General features: G+C 51.6%; 1 protein-coding gene across 7 annotated transcripts in view; it reads left to right on the top strand.

Annotated features, from left to right (window-relative positions):
• The window catches only part of DPP8 (dipeptidyl peptidase 8), a 54,472-nt gene that overhangs the window by 6,108 nt on the left and 25,618 nt on the right, over positions 1–22,746 (top strand). For 2 of the 7 annotated variants that reach the window (XM_048866680.2, XM_075133223.1), the window contains exons 1-7: positions 1,740–1,848; positions 10,809–10,871; positions 11,833–12,102; positions 15,369–15,481; positions 18,209–18,382; positions 19,288–19,456; positions 20,850–20,960. In XM_048866680.2, coding sequence (XP_048722637.2) covers positions 11,844–12,102; positions 15,369–15,481; positions 18,209–18,382; positions 19,288–19,456; positions 20,850–20,960 — 826 coding nt within the window. In that variant the 5' untranslated portion in view covers positions 1,740–1,848; positions 10,809–10,871; positions 11,833–11,843. Of the gene's footprint in view, positions 1–145; positions 169–1,739; positions 1,849–9,374; positions 9,803–10,808; positions 10,872–11,832; positions 12,103–15,368; positions 15,482–18,208; positions 18,383–19,287; positions 19,457–20,849; positions 20,961–22,746 lie in introns of those variants that run through there. The other 5 variants (XM_048866679.2, XM_048866675.2, XM_048866678.2 and 2 more) reach the window with 4 other exon arrangements.

Here is a 22,746-nt window from a genome sequence, read left to right as displayed (position 1 = left end):
GTACTTGTGGCACCTTAGAGACTAACCAATTTATTTGAGAATAAGCTTTCGTGAGCTACAGCTCACTTCATCGGATGCATGCAGTGGAAAATACAGTGGGGAGATTTATATCCACAGAGAACATGAAACAATGGGTGTTACCATACACACTGTAACAAGAGTGATCAGGTAAGGTGAGCTATTACCAGCAGGAGGGGGGGGGGAACATTTTGTAGTGATAATCAAGGTGGGCCATTTCCAACAGTTGACAAGAATGTCTGAGGAACAGTGCGAGGGAGGGGGGAATAAACATGGGGAAATAGTTTTACTTTCTGTAATGACCCATCCACTCCCACTCCCAGTCCCTATTCAAGCCTAAGTTAATTGTATCCAGTTTGCAAATTAATTCCAATTCAGCAGTCTCTCCTTGGAGTTTGTTCTTGAAGTTTTTTTGGTGAAGAATTGCAACTTTTAGGTCTGTAATTGAGTGACCAGAGAGACTGAAGTGTTCTCCGACTGGTTTTTGAATGTTATAATTCTTGACGTCTGATTTGTGTCCATTGATTCTTTTACGTAGAGACTGTCCAGTTTGGCCAATGTACATGGCAGAGGGGCATTGCTGGCACATGATGGCATATATCACATTGGTAGATGTGCAGGTGAAAAAGCCTCTGATAGTGTGGCTGATGTGATTAGGCCCTGTGATGGTGTCCCCTGAATAAATATGTGGACACAGTTGGCAATGGGCTTTGTTGCAAGGATAAGTTCCTGGGTTAGTGGTTCTGTGGTGTGTGGTTGCTGGTGAGTATTTGCTGCAGGTTGGGGGGCTGCCTGTAAGCAAGGACTGGCCTGTCTCCCGAGATCTGTGAGAGTGATGGGTCGTCCTTCAGGATAGGTTGCAGATCCTTGATGATGCGCTGGAGAGGTTTCAGGGGACACCATCATAGGGCTGAATCACATCAGCCACACTGTCAGAGGCTCGTTCACCTGCACATCCACCAATGTGATATGTGCCAGCAATGCCCCTCTGCCATGTACATTGGCCAAACTGGACAGTCGCTACGTAAAAGAATCAATGGACACAAATCAGACGTCAAGAATTATAACATTCATAAACCAGTCGGAGAACACTTCAATCTCTCCGGTCACGCCATTACAGACCTAAAAGTGGCAATTCTTCACCAAAAAAAACCTTCAAGCACAGACTCCAAGGAGAGACTGCTGAACTGGAATTCATTTGCAAACTGGATACAATTAGCTTCGGCTTGAATAGGGACTGGGAGCGGATGGGTCATGACACAAAGTAAAACTATTTCCCCCTGTTTATTCCCCCCCCCCCCCCGCACTGTTCCTCAGACGTTCCTGTCAACTGCTGGAAATGGCCCACCCTGATTATCCCTACAAGAGGGGCCCCCCACCCCCCCAGTAGCTCCCCTTACCCGGGCGCGAGCAGCCAGGGGTGTTACCCTCCCCCCTGTCAGGAGGGGGACCGGGTAAGGGGAGCTACTGGGGGGGTGGGGGGCCCCTCTTGTAGGGATAATCAGTGGGCTGGGCCCTGCGCTCGCGGCGGGCGGCGCCGGCGGCCGGGCAGGGCTGGGGAGGTGCCGCCGGCGCCGGGGGGCGGGCGCGCTGCCGGCAGCGCCTCCTCCCTCCCGGCCGGGGGCAGTGTCCCGGCTCGGCCGCGCGGGGCGGCTCTCGGCGGGCCGGGCTGCGGCTCCGCAGCGAAGGGACGCGAGGAAACGGAAGCGCCGGCTGCGATCCCCGGCCCCGGCCCCGGCCCCGGCCCGCCCTAATCCGGGCCCTCCGCGGCGGCCGGGCCCGCGGGCAGAGCCAGCCGGCCGGGAGCCGCCAGCCCGCCGCCCCCGCGCGGTGAGTAACGGGCCGGGGGAGCCGCACCCGGGCCTGTCACCGTGGCGACAGGGCCGGGACCCCCCCTCACCCCCCGCGGCGCTGCAGCTGCCCCTCCCGCAAGGCCTCGGGGCTATCCCCGTAAACGCCCCCCCCCCGGGGACTGCAACTCCCCCCCCCCCACCCCCGCGGGTCCGGGACTCCCCTCTCCCCCTGCAGGGTGACACACACACACACACACACACACACACACACACACAGCGCTCCCCCCCCCCCGTATCCCCCTCTGCAGGGCGACACACACACACACACACACACAGCGCTCCCCCCCCCCGTATCCCCCTCTGCAGGGCGACACACACACACACAGCGCTCCCTCCCCTGTATCCCCCTCTGCAGCGCTCCCCCCCCCCCCGTATCCCCCTCTGCAGGGCGACACACACACACACACACACAGCGCTCCCCCCCCGTATCCCCCTCTGCAGGGCGACACACACACACACACACACACACACACACACACACAGCGCTCCCCCCCCCGTATCCCCCCCTGCAGGGTGACACACACACACACACACACACACACACACACACAGCGCTCCCCCCCCCCGTATCCCCCTCTGCAGGGCGACACACACACACACACACACACACACACACACACACAGCGCTCCCCCCCCCGTATCCCCCCCTGCAGGGTGACACACACACACACACACACACACACACACACAGCGCTCCCCCCCCCCCCGTATCCCCCTCTGCAGGGCGACACACACACACACACACACACACACACACACAGCGCTCCCCCCCCCCGTATCCCCCTCTGCAGGGCGACACACACACACACACACACACACACACACACACAGCGCTCCCCCCCCCCCGTATCCCCCTCTGCAGGGCGACACACACACACACACACACACACACAGCGCTCCCCCCCCCCCGTATCCCCCTCTGCAGGGCGACACACACACACACACACACACACACACAGCGCTCCCCCCCCGTATCCCCCTCTGCAGGGCGACACACACACACACACACACACAGCACTCCCCCCCCCCCCCCGTATCCCCCTCTGCAGGGCGACACACACACACACACACACACACAGCGCTCCCCCCCCCGTATCCCCCTCTGCAGGGCGACACACACACACAGCGCTCCCCCCCCCGTATCCCCCTCTGCAGGGCGACACACACACACACACACAGTGCTCCCCCCCCCCCCCCGTATCCCCCTCTGCAGGGCGACACAAACACACAGCGCTCCCCCCCCCGTATCCCCCTCTGCAGGGCGACACACACACACACAAACAGCGCTCCCCCCCCCCGTATCCCCCTCTGCAGGGCGACACACACACACAGCGCTCCCTCCCCTGTATCCCCCTCTGCAGGGCGACACACACACACACAGCGCTCCCCCCCCCCCGTATCCCCCTCTGCAGGGCGACACACACACACAGCGCTCCCCCCCCATATCCCCCTCTGCAGGGCGACACACACACACAGCGCTCCCCCCCCCATATCCCCCTCTGCAGGGCGACACACACACACACACAGCGCTCCCCCCCCCCATATCCCCCTCTGCAGGGCGACACACACACACACACAGCACTCCCCCCCCCATATCCCCCTCTGCAGGGCGACACACACACACACAGCGCTCCCCCCCCATATCCCCCTCTGCAGGGCGACACACACACACACAGCGCTCCCCCCCCCATATCCCCCTCTGCAGGGCGACACACACACACAGCGCTCCCCCCCCCCCGTATCCCCCTCTGCAGGGCGACACACACACACAGTGCTCCCCCCCCCATATCCCCCTCTGCAGGGCGACACACACACACAGCGCTCCCCCCCCCATATCCTCCTCTGCAGGGCGACACACACACACAGCGCTGCCCCCCCATATCCCCCTCTGCAGGGCGACACACACACACACACACACACAGCGCTCCCCCCCCCCTGTATCCCCCTCTGCAGGGCGACACACACACACACAGCGCTCCCCCCCCCCCGTATCCCCCTCTGCAGGGCGACACACACACACAGCGCTCCCCCCCCATATCCTCCTCTGCACGGCGACACACACACACACACACACACACAGCGCTCCCCCCCGTATCCCCCTCTGCAGGGCGACACACACACACACAGCGCTCCCCCCCCCCCCCGTATCCCCCTCTGCAGGGCGACACACACAGCGCTCCCCCCCCATATCCTCCTCTGCAGGGCGACACACACATACACACACAGCGCTGCCCCCCCATATCCCCCTCTGCAGGGCGACACACACACACAGCGCTGCCCCCCCATATCCCCCTCTGCAGGGCGACACACACACACAGCGCTCCCCCCCCATATCCCCCTCTGCAGGGCGACACACACACACAGCGCTCCCCCCCCATATCCCCCTCTGCAGGGCGACACACACACACACACACACAGCGCTCCCCCCCCCCGTATCCCCCTCTGCAGGGCGACACACACACACACACACACAGCGCTCCCCCCCCCCCGTATCCCCCCTCTGCAGGGCGACACACACACACAGCGCTCCCCGCCCATATCCTCCTCTGCAGGGCGACACACACACAGCGCTCCCCCCCCATATCCCCCTCTGCAGGGCGACACACACACACACACACACAGCGCTCCCCCCCCCATATCCCCCTCTGCAGGGCGACACACACACACACACACACAGCGCTCCCCCCCCCCCGTATCCCCCTCTGCAGGGCGACACACACACACAGCGCTCCCCCCCCATATCCCCCTCTGCAGGGCGACACACACACACAGCGCTCCCCCCCCCCATATCCCCCTCTGCAGGGCGACACACACACACACACAGCGCTCCCCCCCCCATATCCCCCTCTGCAGGGCGACACACACACACAGCGCTCCCCCCCCATATTCCCCTCTGCAGGGCGACACACACACACACAGCGCTCCCCCCCCATATCCCCCTCTGCAGGGCGACACACACACACACAGCGCTCCCCCCCCCCCGTATCCCCCTCTGCAGGGCGACACACACACACACAGCGCTCCCCCCCCCCGTATCCCCCTCTGCAGGGCGACACACACACACACACACACAGCGCTCCCCCCCCCCCCCCGTATCCCCCTCTGCAGGGCGACACACACACACACAGCGCTCCCCCCCCCCGTATCCCCCTCTGCAGGGCGACACACACACACAGCGCTCCCCCCCCATATCCTCCTCTGCACGGCGACACACACACACACACACACACAGCGCTCCCCCCCATATCCCCCTCTGCAGGGCGACACACACACACACACACACACACACAGCGCTCCCCCCCCCATATCCTCCTCTGCAGGGCGACACACACACACACAGCGCTCCCCCCCCCCCGTATCCCCCTCTGCAGGGCGACACACACAGCGCTCCCCCCCCATATCCTCCTCTGCAGGGCGACACACACATACACACACAGCGCTGCCCCCCTCATATTCCCCTCTGCAGGGCGACACACACACACACACACAGCGCTCCCCCCCCATATCCCCCTCTGCAGGGCGACACACACACACAGCGCTCCCCCCCCCCGTATCCCCCTCTGCAGGGCGACACACACACACAGCGCTCCCCGCCCATATCCTCCTCTGCAGGGCGACACACACACACACACACAGCGCTCCCCCCCCATATCCCCCTCTGCAGGGCGACACACACACACAGCGCTCCCCCCCCATATCCCCCTCTGCAGGGCGACACACACACACAGCGCTGCCCCCCCATATCCCCCTCTGCAGGGCGACACACACACACAGCGCTCCCCCCCCCATATCCCCCTCTGCAGGGCGACACACACACACAGCGCAGCCCCCCCATACCCCCCTCTGCAGGGCGACACACACACACACAGCGCTCCCCCCCCCCCCCCGTATCCCCCTCTGCAGGGCGACACACACACACAGCGCTCCCCCCCCCCATATCCCCCTCTGCAGGGCGACACACACACACACACAGCGCTCCCCCCCCCCCATATCCCCCTCTGCAGGGCGACACACACACACACACACAGCGCCCCCCCCCCCCCATATCCCCCTCTGCAGGGCGACACACACACACAGCGCTCCCCCCCCATATTCCCCTCTGCAGGGCGACACACACACACACAGCGCTCCCCCCCCATATCCCCCTCTGCAGGGCGACACACACACACACAGCGCTCCCCCCCCCCGTATCCCCCTCTGCAGGGCGACACACACACACAGCGCTCCCCCCCCATATCCTCCTCTGCAGGGCGACACACACACACAGCGCTGCCCCCCCATATCCCCCTCTGCAGGGCGACACACACACACACACACACAGCGCTGCCCCCCCATATCCCCCTCTGCAGGGCGACACACACACACACACACACACAGCGCTCCCCCCCCATATCCCCCTCTGCAGGGCGACACACACACACACAGCGCTCCCCCCCCCCCGTATCCCCCTCTGCAGGGCGACACACACACACAGCGCTCCCCCCCCATATCCTCCTCTGCAGGGCGACACACACACACACACACACACACACACACACACACACACAGCGCTCCCCCCCATATCCCCCTCTGCAGGGCGACACACACACAGCGCTCCCCCCCCCCCCGTATCCCCCTCTGCAGGGCGACACACACACACACAGCGCTCCCCCCCGCCCCCGTATCCCCCTCTGCAGGGCGACACACACACACACAGCGCTCCCCCCCCATATCCTCCTCTGCAGGGCGACACACACATACACACACAGCGCTGCCCCCCCATATCCCCCTCTGCAGGGCGACACACACATACACACACAGCGCTGCCCCCCCATATCCCCCTCTGCAGGGCGACACACACACACACACACAGCGCTCCCCCCCATATCCCCCTCTGCAGGGCGACACACACACACACAGCGCTCCCCGCCCATATCCTCCTCTGCAGGGCGACACACACACACACACACAGCGCTGCCCCCCCATATCCCCCTCTGCAGGGCGACACACACACACACACACAGCGCTGCCCCCCCATATCCCCCTCTGCAGGGCGACACACACACACACACACAGCGCTCCCCCCCCATATCCCCCTCTGCAGGGCGACACACACACACACACACACACAGCGCTCCCCCCCATATCCCCCTCTGCAGGGCGACACACACACACACAGCGCTCCCCCCCCCGTATCCTCCTCTGCAGGGCGACACACACACACACAGCGCTCCCCCCCCATATCCTCCTCTGCAGGGCGACACACACACACACACACACAGCGCTGCCCCCCCATATCCCCCTCTGCAGGGCGACACACATAGCGCTCCCCCCCCCCATATCCTCCTCTGCAGGGCGACACACACACACACACAGAGCGCTCCCCCCCCATATCCCCCTCTGCAGGGCGACACACACACACAGCGCTCCCCCCCCCCATATCCCCCTCTGCAGGGCGACACACACACACACACACAGCGCTCCCCCCCCCATATCCTCCTCTGCAGGGCGACACACACACACACACACACAGCGCTCCCCGCCCATATCCCCCTCTGCAGGGCGACACACACACACAGCGCTCCCTCCCCCATATCCCCCTCTGCAGGGCGACACACACACACACACACACACACACAGCGCTGCCCCCCCCATAGTCCCCTCTGCAGGGCTACACAGACACACAGCGCTCCCCTTTTCCACAACACATGCGTCTCTTTACCTTGAGAATGCTCCCCCTCCCACACACCCCCTCTGTCCCATCCCCCCTCAGGGCTACACACAATCCTTGTGCTCCCCACATATACAACCTTGCAAATCTACACGCACACAGAGCTCCTGTGTTCCTTCTCCAGCGGGGCTACACACCCATGGCTGGGCTTCCTTGCCACCACCTCTGGACTCCCCCTGTGCTTCCTCCCCCTGCTACATGTGTGCACGCATCCCTGCTGTGCCTTCCCACCTGCCAGATCCCACAACCCCCACACTTTGTCCCCCCCGACCTTGCAGGGCTCCATACACCCCCCCACACACACGTGCCCACCTGCTCCCCGCTGCTGGTCCCACACTAGCCCCCATGCTCTCCCTCACTCTCTGCCTACGTAAAGTCTTTTGTAATAACTTCTCCTCCCCCCTTTCCCTCTAAAGGGCTCTTCCCATGAGGGCCTTATCTGCTGGACTCTCATACTCTTTATAGTGCCAAGTGACTTATCTGCAGGAATGGTCTCCCTGCCCATGCGCACCTGTGCCCCACCCGGAGGATGTTTCGCTTCTCTCTCTCTCTCACACACACACTCTCTCTCTTTGTGCCCCACATGCATGCACCCACTTCTTCTCTCCCCTGACTTACCACTCACATGCAGGACCCTTCCCCAGATGGGTCATGACAATAGGGGCGTTCTGGCAGGGTATGTTTGAACAGGGAGCTGCTATGCAGACAGCACTGCCAGGTGGGGAAGGCTGTTGGGAATACCCAGCTCAAAGTATGAGAATAAAATGCAACAGGGCTTGGACAGAGCCTCCTAGCTGGGTCAGTACCCTCCAGAGAGACCAGTCAGGCCTGAGTGGTTTCTTTCCTCACCCCACTCACACTCCGGTTAACACTAGGGATATTTAAAGTATGGGGGGGGGGAATCTCAGGCCTTCCATTTAGGTATCTCATATTCTTCACAACCCCCAAAGCAGTTACCATAGCCTTTCTCTACCCTCCACTTAATATACTGAGAGATCAGGGTGGAGAGGGCATTAATTAAGAATCAGCAAAGAAATATTAATAACAAGTTCTTATACAGCCCTTCTCATCCATATGTCTCAAAGTGCTGTACAAAGGAGGTCAGTCTGATTAAATTTTACAGGTGGGGAAACTGAGGCACAAGGAGGGGAAAGAGGTGGACTTTGGCAAGTCAAACAGGTCAGCATCAAAGTCAGGAATAGAACCCATATCTTCTGCCTCCCAGCCCAGTGCTCTGTCTTCTAAGCAACACTGCCTCCCTTTCCAAAAGAGGAAGTGATCCCTTTTGCCACCCTTTGCCAGGCAGCTTTCAGGGCCAGCCATGCCTCAGACCCCTGACTCTTACAGCCTGAAAGCTGTTTGTTTTTGGCTGGTCATACTCCAGCTTCCTCTCCTATTGCAGCATCCTTTCTTGACTTCTAATTCGTTTGAATGGCATAGAAGTCGTAGCTGTAACAAGAAAATATGTCTTCCTAATTGACTGTGTGGGCAGATGTATGGGTGTTCAGCAAGCTCTAAAACCTGACCTGCCTGACACTTGCACAGCTAAGCCACTCCAAAGGATGTTATTCATAAGATATTGTTCTGTGGTGGTTAATGCGGAGACACAGATGTGGGCATCTAATCCCTCACTACCTCTCCATCCTCTGTGTAGGCTGCAGTTATGCCATTAAGCGGGCTTAAGAGAGTGTTATTTTGATGTCCTAAATATATTTGGGAGGGGAGTGAAGAGGGTGGGGAGGGGCGTCCACGAGTGTCAACTGAGTGAAAGGGGCTGATGACATTTGTAATTCAAATTCAGCTGTGAGTGGGCAGACCCCTGCACCTATGTAAAATCCCGTTGACTTCAGCTTTTTATGTGGGTAGACATTTTTCATGCTTATCTGCCTGTTAAAAGCTGCTGCTGCTTTTTATGTGTATGTTGAAAACCAGAATTTTGGAAACCTACCCAGGTAGGTGGGTAGAAATAACCAGGAATAATTTTGCTGGACTCTGCAAAATATACAAGAGGCTTCTGATGCAAGTGTGAGGTCTGACCTCTGAAGTCAGAGGTAGGCAAACTACGGCCCGTGGGATGGTTCTGCCCGGCCCTTGAGCTCCCGGTCAGGAAAGCTAGCCCCCGGCCCCTCCCCTGCTGTCCCCCCTCAGCTCGCTGCACCACCAGTGCTCCGGCCCGCCTCTCCTGCTGTGGCTGCAAGCTCCTGCCGCTCTGAGAGGCATGGTAAGGGGGCAGGGAGCAGGGGGGTTGGATAAGGGGCAGGGGGTTCTGGGCAGCAGTCAGGGGACAGGGAGCAGGGGGCGGTTGGATGGGGTAGGGCTGTCAGGGGACGGGGAGCAGGGGGAGTTGGATAGGGGATAGCATCCCCGGGGAGCGGTTAGGGGCGGGAGGGGGCAATCAGGGGACAAGGGGGGTGTGTGGATGGGTTGGGAGTTCTGAGGGGGGCAGTCGGGCTGGAAAGTGGGAGGGGGCAGATAGGGGGCAAGGGCCAGGCTGTCTGGGGAGGTACAGCCTTCCCTACCCAACCCTCCATACAGTTTCAGAACCCCGATGTGGCCCTCGGGCCAAAAGTTTGCCCACGCATGTCTTAAGTTCTTTTAGGTTATGAGCAAAGCATTGCTTTAACCCGGGTAAAATTTTGGACACTCTCCAAATGTGCTTTGATTGTGATGGAGGAGGCATTTCATTTCTGCTGTCCGTTTTATGCTTTGTAAATGGCCTGGACAAAGGAAAAATAGGGCAGAGATTTATTTGGAGAGGCCTAGTGGCTGGAAACTGAGAATTAGGAAACTTGGGTTTTAGTCCCAGCAAGTCGTTTCCTCTCCCTGTGCCTCAATTTCCCCATCTGTAAAATGGGGATAATGATGCTAACCTCCTTTGTAAAGCGCTTTGAGATCTATGGATGATAAGCTCTCGATAATATGATTGTTTTGCAAAGATGGGGCCAAACTGGAACTTTTTCCAAACATGCCCTCCCCAGGCCCCTGAATTTTAGCTGTTTGTATTAAAATGGGCTGGGGTTCAGGTCACACCCAGCAACTTTGGCTGGTCTCCAGTTGTTATTCAGCTCGCCTGTTGTATGTTGTTGTGTATGTCAGGCACACTTGTGTGTGTGTGTATTATAGTTGCATGGGAGCTTGGACTTGTGTAGCTCTGTGGTATAACTGGGATTTGTAGCAACATGGCACTCTTTTTATAAAAGAAAGTATTTTATTTATTTTTGTTTCAGTGTCTATGTAAAGTGCTGGACTGACACTCCTGTACGCTGGAGCCCTCTCTGTCCCTAGAAGAGGTACGTAACGCTTAATGGCAACACCATCGTTCCTATGGTGCCCCCCTCCCCCTTTCCTCTGCACTGAAGGGACCTCCTCTAGGAGCGAACAAGCAATTCAGTTTCCATGCTGATGGCTCTCCATCCTGGCAAACTGAACATTAGTTCAATTTGTTAATTTCTGAAATGGATCTCTAGAAAAACACAAAACAAGACTTGGGCTTCATGCTGGATGTTCACATTGCTCAACTGGAACTTAATGGCACGGCACTGTCTTGTGTAGAGGGAATGTTGAACCTGAGTGTCAACAGTTATGGTAATATTTGCATCATTGTTATTTAGCAGTAGCAGCATTGCAGTGCACAAAGGCCCCAGTTAGCATCAGGTTGCGCTACACAAGAGTAGACTTGATCTCTGCCCTTACGATCTAACTTGAAAGAAGACTTATCAAGTGACTGCAAGGAGGAGGACAATGTTAATAAGGTCATGTGGTTGCATTGGTCAACTGTGCACGGTTGGAAGGCTCCATATACAGTATCTGGAAACTTTTCCCCCTGACTGCTGCACAACCTTAGTCATTGTTGGTTGTAATATAGGCTTATACTATAAAGGTAGGTAACCTATGCAGGATAATGACAGAGAAAAGTAATCATGCAAGATTTAACAAAGAAGAACCAAGGAATTGTTGTTGTACCTCCTTCGTAAAATGAGAGTAAGCACCTATTTAACAAAAGTAGAAAACTTTATATAAAATATACATTGATCTGCAAAGTTCTTAATGCCATCCCCACATCTCATGCTTAAAGGTTTGGGCCTGAATGATGACAAGGTATTTTCCAAAATAAAAATCTCTGTTTAAAACTTGTATTGAAATAGCAGTTTGCTTGTATTGTTTTTGCTGGGCTATTTCTTTTTTGGAGTATATTTGCTAGCATGCTAAAAGGCAGCTGTCTGAAGTGTCCCCTTTGTCCCGTTCTTCCAGAAACATGCAACATGGCAGCAGCCATGGAAACTGAACAGCTGGGTCTTGAAATCTTTGGAACGTCTGAAAGCGAGGAGCATGCTGAGGCAGAGGAGCAGCCAACACTGGAACCCTTCTATGTAGAAAGATATTCCTGGAGTCAGCTTAAAAAACTGCTCACAGACACTAGGAAATACCATGGCTACATGGTGGCCAAGGCTCCTCATGATTTCACGTTTGTGAAGAAAAATGACCCTGAAGGACCCCATTCAGATAGGATCTACTATCTGGGTAAGTTGCTTGCGTGACCCATGTCTTGATTCAAACCCAGACAACCTCAGTGGTGGTTTTCGTGTTCTTCCTGTGAATAAGATGTATTGGACAGCAAAACCAGAAGGGCTCGTTATGGGCTTGATGCTACAATTGCTGGTCAGACTAACTGATCGTCCTGGTCCTTTCAGGCCTTAACATTTGTGAAAAAAAATCTTCCAAAGGAAAGAGGGGAGGGTGGTGGAAACGTCATCTCTTGGGACTCTTAGAACTGGACAAAGAATTAGAAAGTGTTCTTTCGGGAACAGCCCTGCACTAGCTGGGGAGATGGAGTAGCCGCCCGTGGAGGTCTTTCTGGGCTTATGTCTCTCATTGTTATGGACTTGATTCTATTGAAAATAAGTTTGATTTCTCCCCCCCCAAACATTGGTAGAATTTGTTTTTCTATTTGCTTGCACCCTGATGGAGGGGGGAAAAGAGCATATCTGCATGTTAGCCTCCTAAAAAGAGAAATTGTAAGCATAATTTTCAGACACCTCAATGCCGCTGTTCCAGATAGAGCATATTTTCCAGGGTCACTGCAGATAGCTGGGAGGATATGTAAAAATGGGGACATATTTATTTACACAAATGAAATGCTTTGTTTTTCCTGTAGTTATCTTTGGCTTCTCCCGTGAATGGATGTATTAAAATTGTTATTCTTGGCCTCTTCTCCTCACTTTTCACTCATTTTTACTAATTGTGGTTCACTTAAACTGGGTAAATCTGGGGTTCTAAGTCAATGCTATGCCAATTTTAGTACTTCCATGTGATTTTTGTAGTGTGAAAGGTACTGCAGATGATGGGGGCGGGGCTTAGCAGGTTTTGTGGTTTCTGTCCAAAAGCCACAGTAGTAAACATGAAAAATCCAGTCTACAGGAAGTGGTGAAGCCCTGTTCAGAAAACAGAGCCAGAGCTGAATTCTGACTTCAGTGCTTGCTTCTTGGGAAAGTCTACACGCGGAGAAAACCCTGCGGCTGGCCTGGGTCAGCTGACTCAAGCTCATGGTGCTCAGGCTCCAGGGATGAAAACCTGCTGTGTAAACATTCGGGCTCTAACCCAATGCCAAAAGTCCAAACAGCAATTTTTAGCCCTGCGAGCCCAAGTCAGCTGACTTGAGCCACCCACAGCTGTGCTGTGTGTCTCTTATCCCTGTGTAAATGTACCCTTAGAGTCTGATTAGCAATTCAGAATGAAGGTGTGGAACCTCAATGAAATCCATGGAGTGCCACATGGGGGCACAGTCTGCCCACAAGCTGATCCAAAACCTGAAACTGATGATCTGTCCCCCTCAGTTTCCCCTCTCATAAAATGGGAGTTAGTAACATTTTAACTGACCTTCACAGCACCCTGGTGAGGCAGTTTCATGGACATGGTTAATTTGACACTTCATCCATTTATAGCAGTACTTTTAAAGTAATTTTTAGAGATTGAGCAGGAGGACCCAGAGGCGGATTGAGTAAATGGGCTTCTTTATTGCTGTACTTGTTCCCCTCGACCCAGTTGTCGAGCAAGCACTGGATTAGTTACGGCACACTTTTTTTATCTAAGTTAGTATATAAATACCTACATTTGTTGCAACACCCCCAAAGCCCTTATTGAGTAATATGAAAGCCATACAATGAATATTAATAGCTATATACTGAATATGATTATTGCCGCCCCTGTTTACTGTTTAAGCATATTATACAGCCATTTTTACCTTGAAGATACATTTCTTTGCAGTAGTTGTAGCCAAAAATTCACTTACTCAGCAGTTCGCAGGGAGGGGAGGAAGGAGCCATGACCCCAAGCTCATCTATGTAGCTGGGAAAGGAAGGAAGGGGGAGATTACCCTTTGAGTAAAGAAGTGTTTTCTTTAGACACCCACATTCCTTATGCAGCTGCAACGCTTATCAGTCCTTAACAAGCAGAAGGGAAGGGAGAGGGATGGCAACTTTATCAAGCAAAGAAATTGTGTGTGTGGGTGCCTACTCCCTATTACCATGATAGCGGTTTTCCAAGTCTTTACTTAACTTTACATATCCAAACAGGAAATCAGGAACTGCACCTACCCTGCTGCTCCTTGTAGTTTTACTTTCGCAATCTTTTATATATTTAAAAGGTATACCTTTCTCTGTTGTTGCTGTGTGAAAAACCCACGCAAATAATGGGAAAGCATCTGTCTGAAACAGGGGAAGGCGAAACTGACTAGAGACAAAGTAAACAATGAAAAATAAAGAGAAATTGTTCTTTCATTTTGGAGAAATCTTATGGGCTCCTTTTAACAAAAGGAGGTAAAGAATGTTTAGGCAGAAGAGTGACTGTTATGTTGAAAGTGATTCGTAACTAGGTCTAATCCTGCTGCTAATCAGGTCAGTGGCAAAACTCCCATTAACTTTAGTAGGAGTTGGCCCCAAAGGTTATAAAACATAGAATATTAGGGTTGGAAGAGACCTCAGGAGGTCATCTAGTCCAACCCCCATGCTGAAGATTAAAAATGTGTGGATTTGTTTTGTCTAACAAGTGTACTTTTTGGGGGTGAGGGAGAAACCCCATCAAAAGGTAGCTGGAAACCCTCTCATTTGAGGTATGGCTATGTTGCAATCAGGAGCAGGGATTGCACCACACATAGGCATGCCCAAGCTAACTTGCTAAAAATAGCAGTGTAGCCACAGTGTCACCGGCTAGCCACCGGAGTCCAGTCCTGCTCCAGACCCTAGGTATGCACTCAGGCAGTTAGCCCATGCCACCACCTGTGCAACCGCCGCGACGCTCCAATTTTTAATGAGCAAGCTTAAGCAAAGCTAGCCTGGGTATGCCTAGGCTTGCTGTCCCAGCTGCAGTGTAGACGTACCATTTCAGGCAAGGGGCATGACTCTGTAATCCGGCAAAGAGCTTTTAATAATTAAGAAGCCCTGCTTCTGGAGCTTGATTTTGAATTGTCCCTCAGTAACAGGTCCTGATATAGACTTTCCAGGGAATGTCAGTGTGCTAGGGGGCAGCATGCCTGTGTGCTTGGTATGGTGCCTTGTTCCAAAATTTCACCTACAGGCACCTCCTCCTTTTCTGCTTGCAGCGTCCCCCTTCCCCCGGCCCCACCATCCCATGCTGTGAATGAGGCTGCAATGTGCAGACGTTCAGTGGTTCCCCCTTAGGAAGGCAATTGCTCAGTCTGCTGTTGTGTCTTTTGGTTTGTCTTTATCAACTCCTGGGAGAGCATTTGTCATATTTCAATAACGGGGAATGAATACTATTTTTCTTTATAGCCATGTCTGGCGAGAACAGGGAGAACACGCTTTTCTATTCGGAAATTCCCAAAACCATAAACAAAGCTGAAGTCCTAATGCTTTCCTGGAAACCCCTTTTGGATCTCTTTCAGGTACGTGAACATGATGACACCTTCTTTCCCTCATGGCAGGCATTCATGCTGCTCAGGCAAGCTGGAGTTATTGCAGTTGTGAGCCACCAACAGGCTGTGCAGTGAATGTCTTAAGGTCTTAAACGTTTTTACTTTCCCTCGTGCTTAGCTAAGCGCTTTACTGTTAAATTTTAAAAAGATCTTATCTTGTCAACTTTTACAAAAGGCTACAACATGCATAAATCATTTTAAAAAAAAATCCTTTTCTGGGTGGCTTCTGCTCCCCCTGCCGGGGTTGTAATTGCTGCATGTAGCTTCCAGCAGATCTGTTGTAGTAATTTTTCTGAAGGAAGAGCAAGGGACTTATTGTAGAAGCCTCACTTCTAATGAGTCCAGGTGACTTCTGATACAGTTGGTTTAAAGGTGTCACAGCTTTTGCCTTCCCCAAAATCCTCCTCTACCAGTCTACTGTATGGCTGCTGTGTCAATGGCAAGACTATGGGAGCCCACAGTGAATACCAATGCAGTGGAGGGGGTTATTGATCAATTGATCCATATACTTAATCCCCCAGCTGCTTCTGGTCCTCATGTTGGAGTTCCGAGCTACACTCAGTAGTGCACAGGTGGTACGTGCCCCTTATGTGGTCTCCCTGTGTCCTTGTCCTTCCCCTCAGCAAACCTGCAGCAGTCCTCTGGTGTGGAAGGGTGGCAGGACTTGCCCCTGTTGCATTAGCTATGACGTGAGCACCCTGGATGTTACCAGTCTGTCCCCTCATGAGGCTGTAGGTCCTACTAAAAATGCTCGTGGTGCTCTCATCCCTCCCAGCTGATCACTGTGGATCTTGGCTCGAGTTAGTTAAACTCTGTGTTACTACTTTTCCTCTCTAGTCACCGCCGACATTTTTAATTCTTTTACAACACGTTCTGTTTGCCTCGTAACCATCGAGCTGCCAGCCAGACATGCCTGGTGTGTGGACGTTGTCTGTATAGCAGTAAAGCACTCACTAGTGATTTGCCGAAAACAAAAATCGACTCTCACTAGGTTTTTGGGTCTGGAAGCAAAAATGGACAAACTGTGCAGCTTTCTGAGCACCATTCCGGCCCAGGTTGCTTCTTTCTCCTAAGGCAGAATCTCCCTAGGCATTTCCAGAAGCTTGCTCATTCTAGCGCCTGGTCTGTGCACACAGTTGCCTAATTTTAACGAAAGGGGGGTGAGTTTTAAACTGATTTATTTAAATTGGCGCAATCTTGTATGGATACGCTTTAAATTCATTGAAATCTGGTTTATACTGGTTTAGCTTGCAGCTGTAAGGGCAAGCAAAACCAGTGTAACCAGTTTGTGTGTCCACATTGAAGCTTGCAACAATTTAACTAAATCTCCACAAGAAAGTTAACAGGCTCTATGGATGCTCTTATTTTGGTGTAAGAGCAGCTTATTTTGGTTTTGCTTAAATCAGGGGCGGCCAACCTGTGGCTCCGGAGCCACATGCGGCTCTTCAGAAGTTAATATGCGGCTCCTTGTCTAGGCACCGACTCCGGGGCTGGAGCTACAGATGCCAACTTTCCAGTTTGCCGGGGGCGGAGGGTGCTCCCTGCTCGACCCCTGGCTCTGCCACAGGCCCTGCCCCCCACTCCACCCTTTCCCGCCCCCTCCCCTGAGCCTGCCAAGCCTTGCTCCTTCCCCTCCCCAGAGCCTGCTGCACACCACCAAACAGCTGATCGGGAGTGGGGTGGAGTGGAGCTGATGAGGGGGCTGCTGACGTGTTACTGTAGCTCTTTGGCAATGTACATTGGTAAATTGTGGCTCCTTCTCAGGCTCACGTTGGCCACCCCGGCTTAAATTGATTAGAAGCAGGTTTAAAAAAAAACAAAATGAGCTATTCTTATACTGAACTGAGAGTGTCCAGACAGCCTTTCTGCACCAGTTTGACTGTGTTTAGAACAATTCAAGTTATATAAGTGCAACTTTCTCATGTAGACAAGCCCTAAGTCAAACCAGTGCAACTTGTGCGTAGGCCAGCCCGAGGTCACTTTTGGCTTCCATCCTTCCTTTGAGAAATCAGATCTGAAACCAGCAGGAAGGAACATTCTCCTCTCTTTTCCTGTTCATTGGCTCAAAAGGGTGTATGTAAAACTCCTGAGACAGAATTGGCCTATGTCTGCCCATGCACCGATACTGGGAAAGGGTAGCGCAGATCCTACAAAGAAAATGGCTGTGTCTACGAGGGACATCACAAACGTTTGTTGCCCTGGTTCAAATAAGATCCCCAAAGACTGTTGCGGGGAGACTTCCCAGACTGCTAAAAAGCCAAAGGGGCACTATCTGCTCCTACCCTCTTTTCCACCCAAAGGGACACTATTGATCAGACTCTTACCTCTACCTCATATCAGCAGGACTTCTGCTCAGACAGGGCCTTATTCTGCTCTTGTTCTCCCCGGTGTAAATTGGGACTAACACCATTTAAATTGGTAGCGGAATTACAACCGGCTTTACAATGATGTGAGATCTGAACCTGGCCCAGAGTTACTGGTACGAGGACGGAGACTCAAGAATGAGCAGGCTGCTTGCAGCCAGTGGGATTCTCATTAGATTAACACGTTTCTTTGTTTGCCAGAGATGCTAGAATACGACTCAAGCAGCCAGCCATCTTTGGCTCTTTGGTGCCAGAGAAGATGCTTTCTGTACATGAGAAGACCAAGTAAAAAGTAGAGCGAGCCAGATGAGTTCTCCTCTCTCTCCCTATTCAGGCTTCCCTAGACTACGGGATGTACTCCCGCGAAGAAGAATTGCTGCGAGAGAGAAAGCGCATTGGGACAGTTGGAATTGCCTCTTATGATTATCACAGAGAAAGCGGCACCTTTCTGTTTCAGGCTGGCAGTGGAATTTACCACGTAAAAGACGGCGGCCCTCACGGATTTACTGTGAGTTCAAGTACATTGCTAATCCTTATGTTAATGTACTGTGTCAGGAATTTGTTTGCAGAAGAGTCCAGGCGATGAGATTTGTAGATCAAGCAGCCAGCTCCGGATGTACAAATATGCTGAGGGTCACTGAAATGCGTTCTAGAGATGGGGGCGGGGGGGAATCACGTGAAGTCGACGGCTAGTAATGTTGAGCAGATGGGCGAAGAGGAGAAAGGAATGTGCATAGTAACACTAAATCATAAATCTGGAGACTGTAAAAGTCGTTCCGTGAAATTACTTGTTACAAGGTTTCTACTCATTAGATTGGGCTGAAGAATTGAGTAGAGAACTCTGTGAAAGAGCAGCTGGGGTCACTGCCGCCTAAGTGCTGAAGCTGGACTCCGACTTCCAAGCCAGAGTAATTTCTTTTTAATGTAACAAATGCTTGATGTCAGTCTAATCATATCATCTGATGGATGCTGCTGCATTCTCAGTGGGTTTAGCAAATGAGGCTATTACGTGCTTCAGCCAGGTCATCCATCAGGATGCAATTTTTTAAAGTGCAGTGAGCCTTTGTAAACACGCTGACTTTCTGCTAGTGCTGATGAAAGGTGTCTGTCTTCAGGCCGTTAGTGTGGCATCTGTGGAACCACGCAGTTGGCACAGTGGCAGCAGAAGCTTCCCTACCGGCAGCATGTGGGTATTTTATGTTTTTCTTGGTCAAAAAAGGTTGGATTCTTCTCGCGCTAAGCCCCAGCATTTGAATGCAAGTAGAAGTTGGCTACTGTACCTTCCAGTAACACTTGTATCTGTACTTAATGGAAACCATCCATCTTTTTGGAGATGAACAGAGTAACAGTTTAGCTCCTGTTGTCGATGTGTTTTATATTGCTGTCTAATTCATCTTTTCTTCTTTTAAACAGCAACAGCCCTTAAAGCCCAATTTAGTGGAGACCAGTTGTCCAAACATACGGATGGATCCAAAACTGTGCCCAGCTGATCCAAACTGGATTGCATTTATCCATAGCAATGACATCTGGATTTCTAATATACTAACCAGAGAAGAAAGGAGGCTAACCTTTGTCCATAACGGTAATGCATGTTCAATTTACAATCCAGATCTTTAATCTCTTCAGCTGTGTGTGTGTATTCTCTAGACTAAATTTGGCACTGGCATTAATGGCTTCTATTGAAATTCATGGGAGTTGGCCCTGTTATTCCAGGGCTGAATTTGGCCATCTGTATGTTACGTTCTCTGTGTTTCTTCTGCTGGCGTTGTGGAGCAATTCACTTCCATGTCCATGAAGTCTGGCAAGGTGGCTCATTCTTTGAATGCATCAAAGAAGCTTTTCTCGTTGAACCCAAAGTTTTCCCTTTTCCCCGTGACTGCTTCCTTCAGAATGGAGGCGCTATGAGCTGGGCAGAACTGGAGGAGAATTCCCACCAGTGACTAGACGTGCTGCAGAGCTCTTGGAAGTGATCTAAAGTGCTTCTGACTTGCACACTGGCTTCTGCCTCATGTTCATATAATAATTTCTCTTCCTTTGCTTCCACCCTAACCGCATTTTACAGGTTTCAGAGTAGCAGCCATGTTAGTCTGTATTCGCAAAAAGAAAATGAGTACTTGTGGCACCTTAGCGACTAACAAATTTATCTGAGCATAAGTTTTCGTGAGCTACAGCTCACTTTATCGTGCATCCGATGAAGTGAGCTGTAGCTCACGAAAACTTATGCTCAAATAAATTTGTTAGTCTCTAAGGTGCCACAAGTCCTCCTTGTATTTTACAGATATACCACTGTGTGACTTGGATGAAGGAGCAGGGAAATACCCACTTCCAGGGTGGATAAAAATCAATTAAAAATTAATTATGTTTAAGAGTTAAATACATTCTTCTTTTTAAATTTAAACCCATTAAACATGAAACTGACAACCTGTGTTGAGGCCTTAATTTCCTAAAATCCATATAAATAAATAATGCTGCATTAATAAGCCCTCCTCAAATTTTAAATAGTTTAACGGTGCTGCTTTTTCGATGATATATGGAAGCAGGAGGAAAACATCTTTAACTTTTGAGGTCAACTCAAGCTTTATAAGTAAGTCACAATGTCATGCACTGCATTAAGGATCTATATTATTTTCAGTCTTTACAATGGAATGAATGCTGGTACTGTTTTTACATTTTTCCCAATGTAAGTACTTTCAGTTTCTGTTGTGCAGAAAAGCTTTTGCCGTAGTTACTTTAGCTTTTAGTTAAGCTAGCAGGTGCAAAGAGAATATTTTCTTCATTAGTACTAGTTCATTCAAAGTTGAGAAACTGGTTGGAAGTTGAGAAAGCGGGAAGGCTTGTTTTCCTCTTCCAGTCAATTTATCCTGAGGGTGAGTTTGGCCAACGGTTGGGAAAACACAACTTGGGAGTGTTTTTAGGTGCTGTGGCAGCAGAAGAGCTCGGATCTTGGCTAACTCTTTCTCATGTTGCCTGTTCAGAATTGGCCAACCTAGAAGAGGATCCCAGATCTGCTGGGGTAGCTACTTTTGTGCTTCAGGAGGAATTTGATAGATACACTGGCTACTGGTGGTGTCCGAATGCTGAGCCAAGTAAGTGTGCTAAATGTAATCTGTCTGACAGGCATGAAACGTCACTTTGGAGTGGCTCACGACCAGGAGTGCCTACTTCAGGGCAGGCTCCCCAAACTGGTAGTATGTTCTATAATTAGATTTCACCAGCCTAGTACCAAATGTGATCTCCCAAAGTACAACAATAGTCTTACAATGGAGTCAGAGACAGTCCCCTTAGACACTCCAGTCTAGCTTGCCATGCAGGCAAGCTGAACTATATGATAAATGGTCACTTACACCAAAAATCAGAAAATATTTTGGTTAAACCCAGTCCCAAGAGACCAGTCACTCACCCAGGTTGATTTGCATGCTAGATATCACATCAAAGACAACGCTTGTAGCTAATTCTATAGTAAGCTAACTAAAGATTTATTAGCTAGGAAAAATAAATGAGTTATTGAAAGGTTAAAGGAGGTAAAATATATATACAGGTGAATCGCAGTGAATTCCCAATGGTAACAGAGATGGCATAATTTGCCAGTTTCTCAAAAATCTCTCGGGGCTGCCCAGAATAACTCTGGAGATCGCCATCTTCTCATTCAGTTATTCTGCCCTCATAGAATCCCAACGGGAGATGATGAATTTTTTCTTGGGTCCATATTCATAGTTTCTTCTCACAGAAAACAAGTTGACAGTTTTGTGACCCACATGGGCTCTTTCTTTCATGATCGGAGGATGAGGAATGCATTTAGTTGTTCATCTCCGATCATCACACACAATGGCCACTTGCTTTGAAATGCACTGGAATTAGCACCTTCCCGCTATAGTCCTTCATTTACATTACTTGAGGCTTCTTTCTATTTGATGGGTTACCTCCTTGCAGGTGTATATACAATGCAAATGTTTGCTGTTACCTTATAACATGGGGTGTAATTGGGTGAGAACAATACATGCGGCATCCCACAAGCATTTTATAAAACACTAAGCACATTCTTATCAACTTAACATCTAATATTTATTTTGATAATGCGAACACGCAGATAGGCAAGACTGGTTTCTGGCTATACGTTTGTCAGTGCTCAGTCAGGCCTGGGCTGGCACATGGTCTGCCAGTGTCACAGACTTTCTCTAGAAATTGGGTGGAAATGACTTCAACGCCTCTGCCTAATTTCACTTCCTGCTTCTCAGCCCACTTTGCGGTATGACCCTCTGTTTGTAACTTCGCAACAGTTTGCTGCTTAATGCATGATGCCCCAGACAAAACCATGATTTCAGAGGGGGAGAGAAGGAAATGAGCTCTTAAGGCTGAAGATTTGCTTTTAGGCAAGTGTCCCTATAGTAATATTGGAGAAAAGAACAAAGGGAGGGGAGTACGTACAATATATAGCAGAAGGGCTAATCTCTCTCTGTTTTTCATGAGAGGTCAGCTCATGCTCTGGAGATGTAGCCTGGAAAGAAGAGCTTTTTACTAACCCATGTGATAACAGCATTTGTAAGAGATTCATGATTGTTTGGTGTAGTGAAAGGTCGAATACAGTTTACTGGATAGTTGGATCATGTGGTATACGATATAACTTCCCCACTAGTACCCAAAGGAACATAGAATCATAGAATATCAGGGTTGGAAGGGACCCCTGAAGGTCGTCTAGTCCAACCCCCTGCTCGAAGCAGGACCAATTCCCAGTTAAATCATCCCAGCCAGGGCTTTGTCAAGCCTGACCTTAAAAACCTCTAAGGAAGGAGATTCTACCACCTCCCTAGGTAACGCATTCCAGTGTTTCACCACCCTCTTAGTGAAAAAGTTTTTCCTAATATCCAATCTAAA

Source organism: Caretta caretta, chromosome 10 (genome assembly GCF_965140235.1).
Source record: "Caretta caretta isolate rCarCar2 chromosome 10, rCarCar1.hap1, whole genome shotgun sequence".
NCBI lineage: Eukaryota > Metazoa > Chordata > Testudines > Cheloniidae > Caretta > Caretta caretta.
This window is presented reverse-complemented; position numbering and strand designations above follow the sequence as displayed.